We start from the raw sequence: 22,479 nt of genomic DNA on the forward strand, positions 1-22,479 counted from the left end.
CTTAGGAATTTTCCATCTCCCGCTATTCAGGAATATAGTTTTCCTTGATCATTTATCTCTTGGTCACTCCTTTCTGAACCACCGATTGCCTAAAGATGACACCAAGTCTGGTGGGGTTTGCTTCCAGTTCTGCTCTGGTCTAGATGGAGCCCAGCTGTTTCTCTTCCACTGGCCACTGCACACCCATAAAAACGTACCCATTTTGTCCTTTTGCTTTGTGTAGAAAACTATGTCAGTGCTAAGTGAAAAGAGGAAGGATGGAAAGGATCACAACTTACAGAATCATAGAATCATAGAATCGTTCAGGTTGGAAAGGACCCTTAAGATCATCGAGTCCAACCGTTAACCCAGCATGGCCAAGTCCACCACTAAACCATGTCCTCGAGCACCACGTCTACCCTTCTTTTAAATACCTCCAGGGATGGGGACTCAACCACTTCCCTGGGCAGCCTGTTCCAGTGCCTGACAGATCTTTCGGTGAAGAAGTTTTTCCTACTATCCAACCTAAACCTGCCCTGGTGCAGCTTGAGGCCGTTTCCTCTCATCCTATCACTTGTTACTAGGGAGAAGAGACCGACCCCCACCTCGCTACAGCCTCCTTTCAGGCAGTTGTAGAGAGCAATAAGGTCTCCCCTCAGCCTCCTCGTCTCCAGACTAAACCACCCCAGCTCCCTCAGCCACTCCTCACAAGACTTGTGCTCCAGATCCTTCACCAGTTTTGTTGCCCTTCTTTGGACATGCTCCAGCACCTCGATGTCCTTCTTGGAGTGAGGGGCCCAACACTGAACACAGCACTCGAGGTGCGGCCTCACCAGTGCCCAGTACAGGAGCACTATCACCTCCCTGGTCCTGCTGGCCACACCATTCCTGATACAGGCCAGGATGCCATTGGCCCTCTTCGTCACCTGGGCACACTGCTGGCTCATGTTCAGGCGGCTGTCAACCAACACCCCCAGGTCCTTTTCTGCCAGGACTAGGTAGAAATCAATATCACATTGTTCTTACTGATCTTTGTTTCTTGGAGATATATCAGAAAAGGAATTATCCATGTAAATTTTACCTCCCTTCTTGAATATCTTTTACCTACTGTTAGTACAGCTGTAAGCACAGGAAAAGTCCCTAACTTTCCCAACTTCCTCTCTAGGCTTTACTTTGTGGGTTTGAGAGCAATTTTGGGTTTTCTCCATTTCAGTGTTTCCTGTGGATGCTTGATCAGTTTTTGCCTGCACAAGAGTTTCTGATTTTGCTGTAATTTTAAATAGGTGCTAGATAATTTGTATTAACTGAATCATTCCACAGAGCTGCTCAGATCTCCTGCACAGAGAGGGAGAACTGCTTGTGTTTTCATTGGGCAGGACTTGCAGTGGCGATTTTTAACAGCAGTTGACTGGGAATGTTTTGATACCAGGATGAATCCCATACAACTGATAATTTGTTTCCAAGAGGTGCCTGTTTTTGGTTAAATTCTGTAAAGAGTTTAGTCTAGTGGTTTCCAGGCTTCTTTGACCAAAGAAACTTTGATATCTGGGTGCATAATGGCAAGTTGGTAATGTTAAGGACGAAGTCTTTTTAAGGATGTAGATTATTTATTTACCCGTGACATGTACTGCTCCGGGGGCTATAGCTGGAACAGCCCAAACCAAAGAAACCCCACATGCACACTGGAATGTGACCATGTCTGAAAAGAGAAACTGTAGAGGTGTAGAAATGCCTAGAGATAAGGAGTTCAGCCATAGCACAAAAAAAAAGGGGGGGCGGGTGGCATTATGGAAAGCCCTGAGCTACTTTCAGGGGACAAAGAGGATAATTCTCTGAAGTTAACTTTACCCTGGTGATGTTAATTTACTTAGGCTCCTCCTAGTCAATGGAAAAAGAAAGTTCTGTAAAGGACATTAGTGTAGCTGTTCTGCCTATAGAGACACTTTGACCACCAGCTAGTTTGGCTTCACTAAACAGAAATTAATCCTTGAGAATATCCCCCAGAGTATATCACAGATCAGTATAGAGTAAAATTCATACAATGCTGGGACAGAAGATCTGAAAAGATCCTTTCATTCTTCCTTCCTCTCAAAGCAACATTGCTGAGATTTAGAGCAAGCTAAATGCTAGAGCAAGTCATATGTGAAATTGGCTGCTGTTTTCACCGTGACAGATAACTTCCCCAGAACTCATTGTTCAGCCCATGAAGCTGCAAATTTATGTTTAAAAATGTATATACACAAGAGGTGGTTTTTTCTCTGTGCGTGGTTTCATTTCCCCTCTGAACAACAATTCAAAGATCATTTTTACTTATAGAATAAGTCAGCATTCCAAGGAATATTTCCAGGTGTTCTTAAAGGCACCGTTTTTACAAAGATTGTTTTCATGGACTTGGTCTACACTGAGGGCAAACATGCTATTAAACATCGGTAGTGCTCGAGGTGAACACTCTGTCCTTGTCCTTCGCACACCAGCCATGGATCCGGTCCTTCAAAATCCTGGAGGACCAGGAAGGAGGAACATATCACAAAGTGCACCTCTCTCAGTGCGGTAACAGCCATGGCTGAAGTCTCACGCAAGGAGAATTAAATACCTAGGGGGGGAAGAAGAAAAAACAACAAAACCCCCACTTCATAAACTTAATGCTAATCCTACGTATTTCTCAGTCTGTATGCACTTCTTATAAAGAATTCACTATTAATACTGAAAGAACCTGACGAATCATTTGTCTTTATTTTTCCATGTGCCTAGGCTGTACATTGCATATCACCGCCCAACTGATTAACAAGGATAATGCAAGCAGTGTGAAGGAATTCATTCTTCTGGGTCTCTCAGAGAATCAAAGGGTGCAAAAAATATATTTTGTGATGTTTCTGTTCTTCTATATGCTTATTGTAGCAGGAAATCTGCTCATTGTTATCACTGTAATTAGCAGTCAACGTCTGAACTCTCCCATGTATTTCTTCCTCTGCTACCTGTCCTTTGTAGATGTCTGTTACTCTTCTGTCACAGCTCCCAAAATGATTGCTGACTTCCTTGTTGAAGATAAAACCATCTCCTTTGTGGGTTGCATAGCACAGCTGTTTGGGGTGCATTTCTTTGGCTGCACAGAGATCTTCATCCTCACAGTGATGGCCTACGATCGCTACATTGCCATCTGCAGACCTCTCCACTGCACCACCCTCATGACCAGGGGTGTGTGTGGCCGGATGGTGATCGGCTCGTGGGTGGGAGGCTTCATCCACTCCGTAGTGCAGACTCTTCTAACCACTCAGCTCCCCTTCTGTGGCCCTAACAAAATTGACCACTACTTCTGCGATGTCCACCCCCTACTACAACTGGCCTGTACCGACACCTACGCTGTGGGCATCATTGTCGTTGCCAACAGCGGAATGATAAGTCTGAGCTGTTTCTTCATCCTGGTCATGTCCGACGTTGCCATCCTGGTTTCCTTGAGAAGTCAAACATCCGAAGGGCGGCACAAGGCCCTCTCCACCTGTGGGTCCCACATCACCATGGTGATTCTGTTCTTCGGGCCATGCACATTCATCTACATACGTCCGTCCAGCAATCTGTCGGAGGACAAGAGCGTGGCGGTGTTTTACACTGTCATCACACCCATGCTGAACCCGCTCATCTACACGCTAAGGAATGAGGAGATGAAGAATGCCATGAGAAAACTGTGGAGTAGAAAAGTGGAAAGTTAACTGCCTTTCAAAGAAAAGCTTGCTGTTAGCTCCTGTTGTAATTAGGAAGACACTGAAAGTTCATCTTTCCATTTGAAAGACGTTGTGAACTCTGTGACAAGCAGGCATTCCCTTTCTATTCTCTTGTCCACTAGTGCAGGCCCAGGCCGGGGGCTCCTGAGCACTAACTGAAACACCAGTGTTTAAATAAATACTACCAAAAATACTCAAAATGTTGTCCAGGTAGAGCATCCCGTTAGTCAGGTATAAACTTTCAGACAAACTCCATCTGCTCTGTAATTCATTCAGCTGGGAAAGAGAGCATTATGGTCACCTGCTGCTGGAAATGGTCATACCAAGGCTCCTTTCTGCTTGCAGTAAATGCCTTTTTATGAGAAACACATTGTGGTATCTTGAATCCATGGGTTAACAATTAAAAACCTGATATTAGGTGCTAGTTGGGTTGTTTGCTGATACAGGTAACGGGAGGGGAAGCTTCTCCACTTCCCCTGCCAGTGCAACAAATCCTTTCTGCAGTGTTTGAAGTCAGGTTGGACGGGGCTTTGAGCAACCTGATCTAGTGAAAGACGTCCCTGCCCGTGGCAGGGGGGGTTTGGATTAGATGATCTTCAAAGGCTCCTTCCAACCCAAATTGCTCTATAATTTTATCTACTTCACCTATCACTGATGCCATCCTTCCAACCATCCCCTCTATCCTTCAGCTCTGACTCAGGTTTTTTATGTTAATGTTTAGACTAACACAGAATCATAGATCTAATGAAAGACACCTTGCTGACTGTAAGAAATGAAGGAGTCACCAAAGAAGGCATTTGGAGGCACAATTTCATGTGTCAATGCTAAAAAATAGAATTGTTTAGGAACTATTCCAGTGTGCGAGACAACTCCTAGCCCAACAGAGCGCATTTACACACCCACACAAGGGAAGCGGCATGTTTTCCATGGGAACAGCCGGTACACCTACTATTGCAGGAGGGAAGCGAAGAAACACGAGGACGAAAGACCAAACCAGTTCAGTGCCAGTCAAAGCTGTCACATAAGCTATAGCAGCTCAGGGTCTCCACCTGAGGAGCCAGAATGAGACAAGAGACCCTAGCCCCTACTTTGCCAGCAGAAAACCACCAAATCAGCTGACTCAGGAAGGAAAAGACCTGACTGGTGCCATCCAAAAGTAATTAAAGCACTTTTATTTCTTCATTTACATTCCCTATAAACACCTGTACCTGTGTTACACCTTAATGTGACTTAAGTAGGATTCAAGGTTATAAGGTGTTCCCAGCCCAAGCTAGGGCTTATAACTTCATATATATATATATATATATAAAATAGATTTTGTTTAATGCTTTGGGGGTAGACAACAGTTTTTTTTCTGGAGGTCTCACTTCTGGGTACTGCTGGGCAAATATTCAACCATAGCTTACGGAAGGTGTCACTGAAAACAACATTAGGCTCCTCTACGCTCCGGTAAGAATTCTTATAAGAACTTAATACTTGGGCTAAAGAGTTGCTTCTGTGTTTTGCATTGTCTCAGTAAAAATACCTGGTAAGCAGTGAAGACTAACCACAAACCTTTCTAAATTTTGAAGTAATTTCCTCGTTTACTTCTTGTTTCAAATTTGTACAGCAGCTGTATAAGCAATAATAATCTATAGCACAGTTGTGATATTTTTTTTTGTGCTGTCAGCATGCAATGGTAAGAACAAGTTAATAAGAAATAAGAACACATATGAGAAATATTAGCTTAGGACAGAAAGCAGAATTTATATAAATGTACTGCGTAAGAGACACCTTTACTTCAAGAATGTTTGATTGCAAAGGTAAGGTGAATATAAATCTTGCAAATGGCCAGGTGTAATGTTTATTTGAACCAGAAATGCTTCCTGAAGAAATACATGTCCAATAGTAAATAAAGTCTATTTATCTGGACAGCGTTAAAAAGCCAGCCACCCCACAAACAAGCAAGCAAGCAAACCCATGCACACGTAACAGTCTAGGTGACCACACTCCAGTATCTCTCTCCAGAAACTACCCTAATAGCTGCCCAATTTTTAGCTCCTTGTCCACTGATGATTTCTGACAGAACTTCATATGCCTCTGAGATCTCATTACTCCTGATAGTCTTGTGCTTCTGCTGTGTGCTTCACTTTAAATATTTCTGCTACAATTCCTCCCTCTTGTGAGAGATAATTGTTCTTGTAGATGCTCTTGGAAGTTGTTTTTTGCAGAACGAGAAATGCAGATAAGAGAGTCAGGCTGTTCTTTTCAGAATTGGCAAAGAAATGGACTGCTTTCACAATGTCTAGGCGGCAACTTGCAGCTGAGACATTCTGATGAAACCACCTGAAGGGGTTGGAGGAGGTCATCAAAGGAGAAATAGCAAAGAGACAGGCAAATACGAACTGTGTAAGTTTTCTGATATTGTTCCTTTGTTTTGTTCAAGCATGACTCAAATCCTGCCTTTGAAAATAGGCACTTCTGGTGGGCGACTTTTGTGAGGTCCATTTTATGAATTAGAAAAAAATTACAGATTTTTCAGCCTTTGTTTTAGTTGGTGCCTTATTTGCTTTTTTCCCCCAGTTATATGCTGTTTCCCGAAAGACCTGTTAAAAGGATGTTGTCAGTGTTAGAGAGGACTCAGGAGCTGATGACAGCACTTCTTATGTGTTCAGTCTTACATTGTCCGAGCTGGACATGTCAGGCAACGGTGGTCACGACACACACTCTTTGGTCTTCCCCACAGTGCTTTCCCTTGGCTCATGGAGGGGTGTGGAGATAGGGATGGAGACGCTGAAGAGCCTTTCCTCTGCTGCCCTAGTTGGGGAGTAGCCAGGAGGTGAGGCAGAGAGCTCAGGAGAAAGAACTGAGTGTCCTGTGGTCGTCAAATAGAATTCAGGCCCCAAAGGTCTTGCTGAGATCACAGACAAGGCTATTACACATTGCCACCTCCGTCTTCATGTATAAATTGAACACTAGTGATACCTGTGCACTGCATGGGAATGCCGCAAAGGTGAATTCATGGGTGTTTGTGAGCAAAGGAGGGTCACCAGCAGTGCATTCATTCCCCCGGTGTCACTACAGGTGTATTTATGAGGTGTTCCACACTAAGTTCGGGACCTGGGTGAGGCATACAAACCCCTGCTGATGCACCATTAATGCAAATTAGCTCCAGATTAGTTCATTCATGTACTGTAAGAAAGGCGGTCCAAGAAAACACTGGCCAGATCATTCTGTGACTGAACTTGTTCAGATCTATCACAGTCAGAGAGATAATAAGGAGTGGTTCTGTTGCAATCCTTTAGAGGACTGAAAAGGAAAGTACAATCGGTGCTTGCACAAGGACCTTCCTCAGGCCATGATCAAAGTATTGAGTCTTGAATTACAGCCGCACTGTCTCTTTTGGTCAACTTTTCTTTCCAAATCAACATTATAGGGTAAAAGTGGGTCTTGAGGGGACCTGGTCTTTTTTAAAAGAGGCAAAGGTGAGAACTAGGATTCTTGAGAGTATTATTTCTACCACCCTCCTCAAATAAATAATCTGAGCTTGTTATTATGTACGTCAATAATACATTCTGATTTGGGTATCTGCTGTTATTCCTTGAGGGAAGCATTGACTTTAAATGGAAACTGTCCCAAAAAGACAGCAAATGAAATATGCTTAATATTTAACATACCAGTGGTCAGTAAGTATGTGTGCTGGTAATGCTGTATCTTGGGTATTTGTCTAGGCTTCTCCCAGCATTAGGAGAAACAACCAAGTATTTTGAGAGGTCGTTCTTTCCTACTAACTCCTAAAAGCTTTGGAGAGTAGCATCTTCTTACATTTCTGCACAAAGAAGTGATGGTGGAACCCAGTTTCCAAGAGTAAACAAACCTTTCAGTAGGGCACAGCATTGGCAGCATTTATCTAACATATTTTGATGTGCTAACGTGAGGTGTCTACAACTGAGCAAGCAGCTGAGGAAAGGCAGCAGCCTTTGGGCGGACGGGACTCATTTCATGGTAAAATAGGACCATGAGAGAAGCAGGAGGTTATATTAGGTCTCCGCATGACAGGGAGAGACGGCAGATTGTACTGAAACACCAGCAAATAAATAAACAAACAGAAATACGTAAATATTAAAAATGTTTTCCAGGCTGAGCATCCTATTAGCTAGAGTGTGAGCTTTCAGTCAGACAACCTGCAGCTCCTCTGTAGCCTGTTCAGCTGGGAAATTGTGGCCCAAGGTGTTCGCAAAATTGATCGTTGCCTGCTGCTGGAAGCTGTCATACCACTGGTGTTCCCTTTCTGCTTGGCATAAATGCCTTGTTATGAATACTACACCGTCATATGCTGAATCCATCAGTTAGCTATTAAAAAGCTGGTACTAGGTGCGAGTTTGGTCATTTGTTGATGATGATAACAGGAGGGAAATCTTCTCTCCTTCCCCTGCCAGTGCAATTTCCAGTATTAATAATTACCATTATTGCACCTCAATGTCAGTACCATGATTCAAAAGCTCACCAGGCTAAGAGCTAAAAGCTTTCCTATAATGGTAAGTCTGACTGTTCCCATTTCCATGTATTTGGTACTTTCTGGTGAACGTGCTATCTATCTACTTCAGTTTTGTTCTCCCTCCTCCTCCTGATTCCTCAAACATTCACAATCGAAGCTGTCCAGTGACAGCAAATGTAAAACACACAAATTAATGCCCAGGTCCAAAAAACCCTCCCGTACTATCAACCTAAAATGATGGCAATTCTTGCTTGGATCAATTTCATTTAAAGGAGCCTGGCTCTCTAACACCTTTCCGAGACCTTGAGCTTATCTCATAGGTGACCTTCATAATCTATCAGGGCAGCAATCCAAGCACAGTTAAAGACCACAGACACTGACTGATCCACAGCCCAGTGGAATTGCCAGGATAGTTTTCATAGCTTTAGTTAGACACTGGATGAAGTTTCATGTTTTAGCCAGTACTCTGGAGCTATTACACTAGTATTATCTAAGGGATAGGTATCTCAGTAGAAATAGGAGGATTAAATATTTCTCCATGCTGAAATACAACCAAGTTCCTAGCTGAACACAGAAAACATTCCTCATCTTCTTAATAAGAACGTTATTGTTTGACTGACATTTTCCTCAGTCATTTCCAGCATGGAAATGTAGAAATGCCCTTGGAATCTCATGACTCTGGGCAATGCTCTGCTACTGCAAATTGACTGACTGTAGTCAAGACATGGATTTTCTAAAAACTTCTATTGGCACTAATATTTTGGGAAGGCAAGCAGAGGAACGGGATGTCCTTAAAATAGTTGACAACTCATTCATTTGCCTCAAGGTAATTGGTGACACAGGGAGATGAAATACAGCAAAAAGTTCCTGTTACTCTACAATGGTAGTAAAATTAGAAGTAAAACATCACTACTCAGACAAAGAATTTTTATAATTTCTCCATATTTCCAGACACAATAGGAAGAGAAAGAGGCAGCAATGACTGACAGAAGAGGAAGGTTTACCTTCCCTGCTGTTAGGGCGTTAAAACAGGTGTGTAATCACCAAGATTTGCTTTCTAGATGTCCAGGTTCTTCCTCACTGGAAGAGGCTGCTCCTTTCACCTCCTGAAGATGTAGCAGAAACGGCCATAAAATTCAGTAATCACATTTCTTCTTTTTCTATATTGTATGCTTTCAGAGACCAATTTCCAGTCTTTAAAGTTCATGCCATGTGTTTGGTTTACCTTGGCCAGCTGCTGGACACTCACCCACCACCTCTCTCACTCACCCTCCTTAACAGGCCAGGAGGAGAAAATGAGATAAAAAAGCTTCTGGGTTGAGATAAAGACAGGGGAATCTCTTATCAGTTAACATCATGGGCAGAACAATCAGTTCAAGCTGATTTGAACTTGAGCCATAGCTCTCAGTGGCATATCACTGCTGATATCTTTGGTCTGCCCAGACCTTCCTTTGTCTTGGGGCATGAACATTCGCATTAGTTTATCTTTGTATCTCATTCTGATGAGACACTGATCCAGTCTATCCTTGGGTGACTGCAGTTTCCCACCAATGCTACCTGTCCTAGCTCTGCAGCTTCTCTGATCTCTAGCAACGTTTCCTGGTGCCCGACACTGTCTCAATGTGGGGATTGGTAGGACAACCCTACATTCATGTTTTTATTACTAGAGACTTTCTTTTTTCACACAAAGGGCTTCTGAGTGCTTAGAAGTGCGTGGTATCCTATCCTCTCTTTATCAGCCTTCAGGGCTCCACGCACAGAGGTCATTGAGCAAATTGGCGTGCTGTTGCACACCAAGGGACCCAGCCATCAAAACTGTTTAATAAGGCCCTTGGGTAGCTGCTTGGAATTTGATAATGACACAGTTCTCACAGGTCCAACTCCGCTAGCGGAAAACTCTCTTTTGCCTGAGTTTCATACCCAGTATGTTACAGGAGTATTTATACATTGTGCTGGGATGGGATGACTTTAGGGAGAAGGCAGATGTGGGAAACACAGAGGTAAGTTCAGAAAGCTGTGGAGGTGTTGCCTCATTGGATCTTTCTGTCAAAATGGTAGACGGAAAATGGGACATTGATACCATCACAGTAAAATTTGCCTGTAACCTGCCAAGAAAAGAAAAATCCCTTGAAAACCTGCTGAAACAAATTTCTATGCAACAAGAAACTTAAACAAGAGCAAGGATAAGGCAATTACAAGCAGGAGAAAGAAGAGTGGAACAACGCCCTGACCTGTTGGATGAATAACTTGAAACACATTTGGAGTGAATGATTTAAAATGTTTTCAGACAACAAGTGCTGTGGAGTTCAGACTTGAAAGTTCATGTTGTATCAACATTCAGTAACTGGGTACAGTAGTAACCATTTTTTCCTCTCCTTTGCTTATGTTCTTCGTAACAGCTATGACATATTAAAGTACACGTGTGTGGTTGTGTTTATGTGAAAGGCAGAAAGAAATGCTTGGTAATTCGTTGAAAATATACAGAAAAATTTAATTATTACTGTGACATTTTGGTCATTTGGATCCTTCAAGGCAGCTTCATTTAATATTGATTGCATCGTAGACATCTAGCATGGGGCAGGTATCTGCTCTCCGCTTATACTCGAGGACAGATGTATCTCTTCTATGGTATAAGTCATCTCACTGTAGTGTAATGATCTAAACAAGGTAAACCGAGTCATGCCTTTAAGGCGTTTATTCCTCTTCATTGACTATGTTATGCTCAAACTGTGATGCCTGTTGTGTCGGTCTCTGTCTAGTGCAATATCAGGGATGGCTATCAACAGTTCACCCTCTCTGCAGCTCTGCTGGCTCTGGAAGACTACTGAGCCCTTGGGAGAGGCAGAGAGGAACAAGTGGGATCATTTCTAAACTAGGGCTGTGATTTGCAGATATATATTCTGAATTATGCATGAAGCAAGCCTGTTTGATGGGAAAGAAAAACAGTTTTTGAGAACTACCAGAAAGTGGTAGAGAATAGAGCAGGACCTGAGGGAAGTGCTCAGGTATTAGCAAAAGGCAAGAGGCATATAGGAAAAACAGACACTGCTTTCTTAGTAGTAATCTCCTGCTTGCTGACTTAGAAACTCGTAGGCAGAAATGAGCAGCTGAAGAATTTCCTGGTGTGATTGTAAATGAAAATAAGCATTCCTCTGCTGGTCACATTTTAACCTCCACAAGGTAGTGAGTGTATTTGTCTACTTTAAAAATTACTCTGGGCAACAAAGAGGTAGAGAAACTGTGCAGGGTTTTGCAGCTTCTGCTACGTTAGAAAACACAATTTCTTCAGGAGAGCATGTTCTGTTAACAGCAGGCCTAAGAGAGCACTCAAGCTACTGAACAGCTGCTAGCTCAATGGAAAGGAATATCAGTGAAGAACCTCCCAGACCCGGTTTCTGTGCATGTATTTCTAGTTTCAGAGCGGACAAGCTAACTGGAGAGCCCTTTCGTCAATTTAGAGGAATGCAATTAGGAGTAGAATATGGACCAGCTCGTGGCTGAGCCATATATCGTAGACACGATGCTTGAGCACGGCTAGCATTCTCTTCCATCATGGCACTTTAAAATCCCAGGAGGTAAAAAGACAGCGTAGCATTTTTCCAGCATTTGTGGCTCTTGTCCTGTGAGAGTAGGATGTGATTCCTCCCTGACAGAATGGGAGCACAGACTTTGTCACACCAACTACAAGGCAGAAAAATAGTGGTCGGAGTGAGTTCAGGGGTGAGGGTCAGTGTGGAGGGGCCAGAAACCTGAAAAGGGAGTGCGAAGGCAGGAGAAGGGAGGCAGACAGTGCTCTTTGCAAACACTGCTCACCATAATTTATGATGTGACACTGTGCTTTCTGTAGCAGGCAGACGAACAGCAGTAAATGCATCCTGCTCTCATCATCCATGAACCTTGGAGCTGTAGCACATCCCCTTCTCCTGGTCAGCCGATGACTTCACCCCCACACCTGTGCTTTGGGAGCCTGAGCTGAAGCGATGGCACTCAGAAACTTCTCCCGGGTGACTGAATTCATCCTCCTGGGGCTTTCTGATACAAGGGAGCTGCAAGTCGTCTTCTTCACCTTCTTCTTCCTGGCCTATGCCATGGTTCTGCTGGGCAACCTTCTCATCATCGTGACATTCAGGACTGACCCCAAGCTGTCCTCACCCATGTACTTTCTCCTCTGCAATTTGTCCTTCATAGATATCTGCTTCACTTGTGTCACCTCTCCCAGGATGCTGGTGGACCTGCTCGCCCAGAGGAAGGCCATTGCATTTGAAGACTGTATAGCCCAGCTGTTTTTTCTGCACTTTGTTGGGGCATCAGAGATGTTCCTCCTGACTGTGATGGCTTATGACCGCTACGCTGCCATCTGCAAGCCCCTGCACTACACAGCCATCATGAGCCGGCCGGTGTGTTGGGTCCTGGTGTCTGCCTGTTGGGCAGGGGGCTTCCTCCACTCCATTGTCCAGATGCTGCTCACAGTCCAGCTCCCCTTCTGTGGCCCTAACACAATCGACAGCTATTTCTGTGACGTGCCTACTGTCATTCGGCTTGCCTGCACAGACACCTATGTCACCGAGTGGCTCGTGGTTTCCAACAGCGGCTTAATATCCCTGGTTTGCTTCCTGATGCTGGTCACATCTTACACGTTCATCCTGGTCACCATCAGGGTCCGCTTCACTGAGGAGCACTGGAAGGCGCTCTCTACCTGTGCCTCCCATGTGATGGTCGTCACCCTCTTCTTTGTACCCTGCATCTTCGTCTACCTCCGGCCCTTTTCTAACTTCCCCTTCAACAAGCACATCTGTGTGATCAACACCGTCTTCTCCCCGGTGATGAACCCCCTCATCTATACCCTGAGGAATAACGAGGTGAAGGCGTCCATGTGGAAATTGTGGAAGCGCTGCAGAGTCTTCTGAGACAAGCTGGGTTTGCAGCAAACCTGGAGTTACTTTCCTACAGACCAATGGAAGACTGGGGCATGGGAACAGGGTTGGAATCCAACAGGTAGGGCAATATCTGAAATCCAAAGGATGTTCAGTTCCAGTTAAGGAATTTACCTAACCTTGGTTTCTTCAGAGCCATAGATGTCATTGGTAGTCTTACCTGTTTTGTGTGCTTTAGGTGCCCTTAGTCCACCTATGGATTTTTCACAGCTGCAGGACAGATGAGACATTTTTAAGGTTTTTACTATTCACATAGCTTTGCAATTATCATTGCAGTTTCTGCAACATCCTTCTCTGCACCCTCAAAGAGAAGTCAGGAGGACCAGACTCGAGTACAGAGCGACAGCGTTACGCAGTGAGCTTTGTGATGCAGCAAGGGAATTGGAAGTCTTGCTCAGGCAGAGCTCAGAGGTTTGGGATGAAATTCTAAGGGAAAAGGAATTATGCTGCGGAATATAGTAGCGTCTAAATAACAACCATTTGAGCACTGGATCTGCACGAGCAGGAAACATTGAGCAGCCTCTGAACATTGCTTGGAAAGAGTAAACTACCGTTACACAACAGAACTCGCACGAACATTGTTATTGTTTATTAAGAAACATGGAGAAATTTTTAAGGCGTGGATAATTCTTTTCCCTGAACTACAAATCAGAAAGATCTGAACAACTGTGGCCTTTGTCAGTGTCTTTTTTCCCCCTGTTGTCTTCTCTTTGCTCGTCTGTGTTTGTTTCCATGATGTTCCTCCGTTTCTCATAAAAATGGATGGTCTCTTCCCATCACCACAGCCATTTCTCTGCCATGGCAAGTGATTACAACCTATTCAAAAACGTTTCAGATCCCTTCTTAAGATATTAACTATTGCTACCACAAAAATCTGGTTAGAAAGACGTTCTGGAGCCTGAGTGACTCCTCTTTCCACATCATTGGTGGAAGAAAATAATTTCCTCTACTTCAGTTCCGAAACCATTAGGTGTGTGGGAAAAAAAGCACAGCGACTGGCTTTAGGCGTCGTAGTTTTTAGACTGCTTCTTGGTTTTTGGACTGCTTCTTACAGGCATTTTCTGAATTATCTGAAATAACAGAGACAAAATCAGTTTATATTTAAAACTGGGCTTAAAATTAGAAAACAGCATTTCAGGGCAAATGTGGAACTAGAATATTACAGTCTAGGAATCCCAGAATAGTCTTATTCCAGTTTTGGTAACTCCCAGCACTGTAAAAATAAAAAGCAGCTCCAAAAAAGCTTGCATCAGGTTAACAATGGAACTTTTATGTGTACGTATAGACATCGGGAGATCAAAGGTCTATAGGGAAATCTGGCAAGTAACCCAGTCCTTACCAGAGAGACTTAAAAGCAGTTACACAGCAGCTTCTGCTTGGGTCATACAAGAACTGCTGAAACGCACACCGAGGTTATTTCCCAATTCGGAAAGTAAGCAACTCTGCCGGTGTTGAAATCCGCTGTTCTAGGAGAATGGAACAGCAGCTATGACAGAGTGATGGGCCTTCTGTCGTGAAGAAACTGGAAATGGGAAACAGGTCTTTCACCACCGAGACCTGAAGAACACAAAGTTCATACTAACCAGCGTAACTGCTGAATTCCCTCCCACGAGAAGCAAGAATTAGTCTTTTTCTTTTTATTTACCTTAATATGTATTATGTGTCAAAGACCTTTCGTACCTTAGCCCGCCAGGGTAGCATGGCTATACCTGACACGATCAATATTTCAGGATACACGAGAGAGTAACGGGGTTATGTTTACATTCGGTCAATTGGATCCCCCAATTTGAAGGACAAAGCGCGAGTTTTCGCTTTCTACACTTTAGCTGTCCGTGATGTAAGGTATGTGATCTCAGAAGTCATCAGCTTCACTTGTTTGTCTGATCTTTATAGTTAACAAAGAAGATTTGTGGATCCTAGGGTATGAACATGTCTCTTCTAAGAGAAGATCAACAGTGCCCGAGAAGTGTTTTTGGTTTCGACCACAAAGGAAGCTCAGACTGATGAGATCAGATGGCCTCACTTCTGGTGCAGATTTGGGTGAGATAAATCAATGTGCTTATCCGTATTTGGAATAACTTGGGACAGCCCGTTGCTGAAGCTCATAGCTAGAATCACGCTCAGCTATTTGAACAGAGTATGTCTTATATCTTGCTGTCACCACATTAATATATAATGCAATGGTATAGCATTCAATACAATATAGCAGCAGTAAACAAATATCACAAAGTCAAGTACCTACAAAATATAAGCTCTTCAAATTATGGATATATATATATAACTGATAATATTAAAAATAAACGTTGAAAACCCGAAACTTTCTAAACAGTTTCACTCGTGCAGGATCATAATTTTCAAAGAAATAAATCCAGTACAGGAATTTTCTCCCTCTCTGACATGCTGTTACTGTGCTTTGCCACCAGACGGCACAGGCACACATGCTAACTGTACCTAAATGCATACAGCAATACCGACATTGACAGGTAAGTTAACGACGGTGGAGATTTTGTCTGTAGGATTTTCTTTAGACATATAAAGATGCGATTTTTTTTTTAACTTTTCAGAAAAATAGTCATAATTCTCTCACACAAGCGAATTATTAAAATCATACAAGGGACAATATGTAAAGGAAGAAGTGACGCAACCCAGTGTTATATCTGGGGAGACGGCAACGGTGTCTGGGGAAGAAGACTAAAGAAAAGACAATAGGATTTTGCTCTGCAAAGTGTTTTTAATAACGGAAATTTCCACCTTGCAGTAATTACGTTTCTGTACTCCTTCAGCAAACTTTATCCTTTCTGAGGGTAGCAATTATATCACCAAATCCGTCAGAAGTTCAATGTCTGCCAACAGGAGAACACAGTAAGTTTCTTTGTGCTGGAATGATTTAGGATTGGATGCATAGCACCTAAATCTGGGCATCCCTCTGACGCATCTCGTTCTGGAGCCTACGCAGTTCAAGGCCTCTCAATAGAGAAAAAGATACCTTTAAAGGGAAAAAAAATAGAGAGGATTGAGTATGAAAAAGTTGGTGCCATCCACCAGTCAGCATGTACAAATGTTGTCTGAGCCTGATCTAGTCATCCAAGCTCCCTCTGCACTCAGTGGAGAGAGGCAGTTCCTGGAAATGATTTATCCCTTCCTCAGGAAGACTCACTCTGAAAAAGCTACTTTTTTTCTCTCTGATGAATACAGAGGAAGCCTGATTAAACAGGTCGCTTACAGACAACTAAAGTCCAGCGAGGAAACCTTCCTGTATGTTTATCCCAAGTATTTGACACGACCAAGTATTTGAAACAGTTCATCATGGAGCCTTACCTCACATATTGTACTTTTACGCATGTATTTGCCATTTCAAACACGCTGGTCCGTGTCCGTTAAGCGCAGCGCATCCCAAATACAGCTGGTTTACTGTGCACGTGAAGATGGTCAGAGCACACGTGGTGCTGCTCAGTTCGATATTTCAGGGCATAGCTGTGCAGTGGATCTGGAAACATCAGGCTTATTGTGCGTATCCTACGTGTCTATACAACAAGTAGGATTCATCTCTCTGAAGTTAAGCTATTTAAATGTTAGGTGACTTGATCTAATCTAGTTGTCTAGGCTCCCTTTATAATAGAGGAAAGAAACAGGCCATCTCAGAAAATAAATAATCATATCCCTCTTACAAACTCATCTTAGGTGTCATAAATTGTCCTCTGGGTCTGCTTATACATAACCTTTCACTATGGAGAGAGCTGATAACCTAGCTACTGTTAGGTGAGATTTTTTGCATCCCACATCTCCTCCATCTTAGTTGCATCAAAACTCTTTTCTTGTGCTGCAGCGGTGATCTGAGATATTTTATCTGCCCAGGGCACAGGGAAAGCCCTGGAAACACTGTACGGAAAGAGCTGAGTGGCCACAGCACCAGCTATGTGTCTTCCGTAGCCGTCACTGCAGTATCTAATTCCAATTTAAGACTTGGACAACGACAACACAGAAGCCTATAACAGTTTTCCTTTGCGGATTGTCCAGACTTTCAGCGCTGTCGCTCCAGAGCACACAGATACCGGTCCATTTGTTATGTCCCTGGGATAGATACGTGGAGGAGACCAGATTGAGAATAAACTTATGCCTTGATCCCAACCTTGTTTTCTGAGGAGGTGAATTGCTGCAAGGAAGTGGGAGGCTTTCCACTTTCTTCTCTGGTCTTAAACTAGCCCTCACTCCCACACCAGGAGAAAGAGGAGGAAGATCAGAAGCATTGATGAGTCATTGACCCTCCTGGGCAAGACAGATTTCCAAATATCGCCCATCTTCGTGCAAATGATTCTCCTTTTTAATGGGGAATTCCTACTTCTGTAATCTTCCTTTGTATTAGAGAGAAATGTTGAAATATTAAAATGTCCTCTGGGTCAATTAGGGTAAATTTCAATTGAGAAAAATAACAATATATAATTTTGAATCATTTCAGTAAAGTTTTTATTAGACATTTCAGAATGTATATCATACACATCATATAATATTTAATAACACTCTATTTTAAATTAGATAAAACTAGACAGGAAAATAGGCATGCACCATGTTTTATTTTACTGAGGCAAATGCTTCAGTGTTATAAGATACCAAGTCCCCAGACTCATCTGGCATTTTGAAACTTTTTGATCTAAAATGTAATAACGGATCAAAGTCAAACTTAAAAGAAGTAAAAATCGTTTAAAATATTCATAGCTCAGGCTCACTTAAGTCATTGGGAGAAACGTCTCATCTGGTGCAAAATGCTGTATCGAAACCGAGCACAACCGACCAGATCTCCAGCTGACAGGAGTGAGCGTAGCTCCTGCAAAGACCAGGTAGCCAAGGGGTAGGGCAGGGGAAATCACCCCATAACGTGTAATGTGCTGTGTTCCACTGACATTTCCCAGCTCTGGTGAATCACCACCACCTCTAATAAAATCCCTGGGCTAAATAGTACGGAATTTTCCAGAACTTCTTGTGTTGTAGAGTATTAACACCTCCACTGGAGATACTGGCTAAAAACTTTTGTGGTAAAAATAACTTTTGCACCACTGAAGCCTATAAACCAAATCCTCAAAACAGTGTAAGCAGAGTTATGGGAAGCAGGTGGAAAAGTCTTCAGCTGTTGTAAATCAATGCAAGTCTAATCAGAGCCCTGGTCCCGTTATTCAGCTGATGTTAATTTGTTTTGCTTCATTTGTTCGGCAGGTATAAATGAGGGGCATCAACAGGTCAGAGCTGATAGAAGCTGGAGTAATTTTCTGTCTGAGATGATCAGGAGCTGTCTCCAGAAAAAGGTCAGAGCTTCTCCTAGCAGAGGATTGTAGTCAGAGCGTAAGTAAGCGATGTCACAGTGATGGCCCTTGGCCAAGTGTCTCAAAGCTTGGGGGGCCCCTCTGTACCCTAGGAATGCTGCTGCGTGCATGCGGCTAGTGCAAACTGGCAGCGGCTCTTCTGTCAGCTAAGGGACTTCTCTTCCCATTTGCAATGAGTCTGTAACTAAAAAACCACATCACTCCTATTGTCATTCAGTCTCTCAAGAAGCCTGTGGGTTTTAGCAGCTTGTGTTAAGTTAAGACTGTTGCTTTGGGATCAGTAGGTTTTAGATTGGGCTGAATGGCCCTGTGTGGTTTTCGAGGTGAAGGTAAGGAAACTTAACAGATTGGGCAGCAGGGTCAGAGGAGACTGGGGTGGGAGACCTCCTGCTCAGAGAGGCAGAAGGGCTGTAACCAGCCATCTTTGCTGTTTCTGTTACTTACTGTTATTCATGAACCTATTCACAAATCCAGGTTTAGATATTTATGGGATATTTAATTAGTTTTAAGCTCTTCTGTTGTATAGTGTCAGCCCCTATTACCTGTATCCTCGCAGTGAAATTGGCCTCTCCAGACACAGAAACTTGGCATATCCACTCTAGATCGTCTCTCAGTGCTAGTATTGCTTTGTGCTGAACTTGCTGCTGGATGCTACAGTAGAAGTAGTAAATCCAGGAATGTTTTTTTAAAAGAGGAAGAACCATAGCAAATGCAAAAGGGGAAAAAAAGTGAAATTTAAGTGGTTGATCTATAAATAATTCTGCGTTCATGTCTGTCATGCCAGTCTTCAAGCATGCAAGACTTTACAACTGGAAATAATTGGGAATGTAATTATCTCCCAGGAATGGCTTATGGGAAAGATGTTCCCCCCCCCCCCATCTGCACAGGGGTGAGGGCAGGCTGAAATAACAGAGGTGGCTGTGCTGTAAAACTGAAGTTGCTCAGCTTGACTTTGGAGAGGAGTCACAGGACTGCAATGGCTGTGAGTCTAGGAGCAGAACTGTCCCTCTGCAAACCAAGAACATGTAGATGAGTTTATCTTGGCAGTTTCTGATCACCTCACTGTTTGTTATTGCATTTGGGTCTGTGGGTTGGTACATATGGGGAGATGGGATGGAGATGCCCTTGGTTGTTGATACAGTAGGGAAAATGGCAGAGGAAATGAGGATTTGGGAGGCTTGATTGAACTATGGGGTGCTTGTGGGGCAGGGTTTGAGATATGAGCCACACCGGCAGAGCTGGAGGGGTTGGCTGACAGGCTTCTCAGCAGTTACCTTTGGCTGCCAACCCTGAAAGAGTGTTGTGCAGGAGCAACTTGAAGGTGGTCAAATACTGGAAGAGGTTGCCCAAAGAGGCTGTGGAGTCTCCATCCTTGAAGATATTCAAAACCTGGCTGGACACAGTCCTGGACAGCCTGCTCTAGCTGATCCTACTTGAGCAGAGGTGTTGCACTGGATGATCTCACGAGGTCCCTTCCAACCTCAATGATTTAATAATTCTGTAACTTGTGTTAAGAGACAGCCCTGAAGAGCTGGAACTTACTGCTCACTACTAAGGAGATGGGGAAAAAAGGGACACCATTGCCAGTTTTGGGAGGGGGCTCTTCCTTCCCTTCCCCACCCTTCAGTAACAACCTTCCTCTGCCACCCGCTGTGTTTACCAGGATCCTGCCATGCTGGGGTCATGGCTGTTTTGGTGCTGTTGGTAATCTGTTGCACGAGGCAACCTGTCTGCTCTAACGCCCCAGAAGAGGTGGCGAAGAGAGACCAAAGTGGGCAGGATTAACATGCTGGGCACCATGAGAGACCCTTTGGGTGGATTTTTGCAAAGTGCGTGTCCAAGTTGAGTGACTTTTCTTCTTGACAGTGTTTCAGTCTTTGTTTTAGTTTGGATCTCTGAGACCACTGAGAAAATTCACGACTTGGTCTTGTCTCTCCGTCACACTCCACGACACGAGGCTGTGGAGCAAAACCTGTGGATCTTAAAACTAGAAAAGACCTTGCTGTTTGTCTGTGGAAGCTGTGGACCTCCTGTGGGATGCGTACTGTCACGCTTCAATTATTTTACTGTGAAAACTTTCTTCGCATGAGGCAATCTGTTTCATAGTCTGTGTCAGTGATGGACACTTTTGTTCAACGCAGGATTTCTCAATTGCCATTTTTTTCTCTCAGTGTTACAATATGTCCCATTAAGAAGAACTGTTTGTGCTGGGGAGGCAGAAGGGAAAGACTAGGCAAAACAGGCATGCCAGGCTGATAACTTAGTAGATAACAAACAATTTTTGTCTGATGATAAAGTCCCCATCAGAACCAGTGGTGAATTTCAGCTGTTCCTTCACGTAAGGGCCTGCTATTTCCTTTGCTTTTCTACGAGGAAACACTGTGCAGATCATTGCATGTATTGATTTGAAATAATCGCTCTGATTTTGAGAAGGAAGCCAAATGCAAATTCCATATGGTTTTTGGGAGCCTGTGTCTCAAGACAAGCAATTTAATACAAGTGATTTGTCTCTCCAGGAAACAGCTTGGGATGATTTTAATAAGGCCTCAGTAGATGCTGTTAAAAAGTTGGTGCCTGACAAATTGCAATGGTGCAACTTGGCAGGTGAGTTTATAAGTATGTGTAAAGTGGCTCCACTGTGCATCATTAAAATCTCAAGTTTTCTCTCCTGGAAATTAGCAGCTCTCTGAGTTTATGCTCAGGTTTGATTATTGCCCTAATCTAGAGGACAGTGAAAGACTGCCTCAAAGGGGAAAAAAAATCTCCTTTGAAAAGTAGAAGGATCTCTCTTTTGTTAAATCCCAAGAAAAATGAAGAGATCCTGGTCTAATCAATTTTATTTAAAGACTATGGGTCAAGCAGAGCTATCTGCATCGCACTGTTGGGGGGCGCAGCTTTAAAACTGCTTGGATTGGGCTAGTTTCCAGTCTCTCTTTTGTGGGGTGACACACTGCAGGCTAATGAATCACAGCAAAAACTAAGCTCGGAAATGGTTCTTGGCAAAGATAAGGCTACTCCAGAGCTGTCCTAGGGCTCCTGCTCTGCAGACCTCTTCTGGCTGCTCCTTCTTGCCAGAACCTGGCAAACAGGGGATAAAGTTTTGAATAAAACCCCAAATTTAATTTTAGAAGAGAGGACATTGTCAGGGAATCTGTCAGTGAGTACAGAGCCCATCTGCAATGTGAGTTTCAGTGTGGGATTACTCCCTTGTTAAGCATGAAGACAGCAGAATTACCTCAAATGAGCTTATCCCTGTGTCTGAAACACAAATGGATTAGAGAAAAAGGAGCATTTTCAGCAGCCAAGTCTGTAATCGGTCTGGCCTCATGATAAGCATTCCTAGCTGGAGAGCTCAAGACTTGACAAAGCTCGGTAATCCCACAGTTGGTCAAAATCAAATCACTTTGGTTGTGTTACGCTGGGGACGGCAGGAGGGGTGGGCAACAAAGCTCCTCCAGCAGCTGCCCCTGGGCTGTCTCTCTGAATTCAGAGATGTGACCAACACTTTTGGTTTAAACTGTCGGGGGCTGGCAGGCCTGGGAGAGCTCTCATCCAGCATATCATCAGCTGGTGCAGGTCAGTAGTTTGCAAATAGATTGCTGACATTTTTTGTTGTTTTGGGTTTTTTGCTTTTTGGGGGGCGGGTGGGGGAAATGACTGTTTTATTATAAAATATAATGCAAGAACTGTAACTTTAAAGTGTGCATCCTCACTAGGGATTTCTTGTGGAGGCCCCAGCAAAATGAGCAAATTGAGTTGTAGCAAGTGACTTTGGATGACCGAGCTATTTGGGGAAGTAAGATACACAACGAGTTTCCACTGTACTACATAAACCAGCAGCCTGGGGGTATGGGATAGCAACATTTGAGGGATTTATGCCATCCAAGTATCTCCAGACTGCTTTGAGGTATTACAAGATGAGGAATACTACCTGGGAAACTTTAATTTTTTTTTAACTTATTTTTTCCCCTTGAGGGAAGCAATATGTCATGTCTGCAGGCATTTGGGCTTAAGGCCTCAATTTTTTTTTTTCCTGAGCAGTGTTTCAGAGCTGT

At 43.5% G+C, this 22,479-nt stretch overlaps 2 protein-coding genes across 2 annotated transcripts; both read left to right on the forward strand.

The window, feature by feature from the left end:
* The first annotated feature begins 1,549 nt into the window (after positions 1–1,549).
* Positions 1,550–3,686, forward strand: LOC104009474 (olfactory receptor 4S2). The gene is made up of 2 exons (XM_009461479.2): positions 1,550–1,563; positions 2,780–3,686. Exons 1-2 carry the CDS (start codon positions 1,550–1,552, stop codon positions 3,684–3,686), a joined length of 921 nt encoding a protein of 306 aa, XP_009459754.2.
* An 8,469-nt stretch (positions 3,687–12,155) lies between these two features.
* Positions 12,156–13,082, forward strand: LOC104009390 (olfactory receptor 4E2). The gene has a single exon (XM_009461373.2). It carries the CDS (start codon positions 12,156–12,158, stop codon positions 13,080–13,082), a length of 927 nt encoding a protein of 308 aa, XP_009459648.1.
* Positions 13,083–22,479: the final 9,397 nt, after the last annotated feature.

This window comes from Nipponia nippon, unplaced genomic scaffold, assembly GCF_047370975.1.
Source record: "Nipponia nippon isolate SJK-2023a ecotype South Korea unplaced genomic scaffold, ASM4737097v1 scaffold_10, whole genome shotgun sequence".
NCBI lineage: Eukaryota > Metazoa > Chordata > Aves > Pelecaniformes > Threskiornithidae > Nipponia > Nipponia nippon.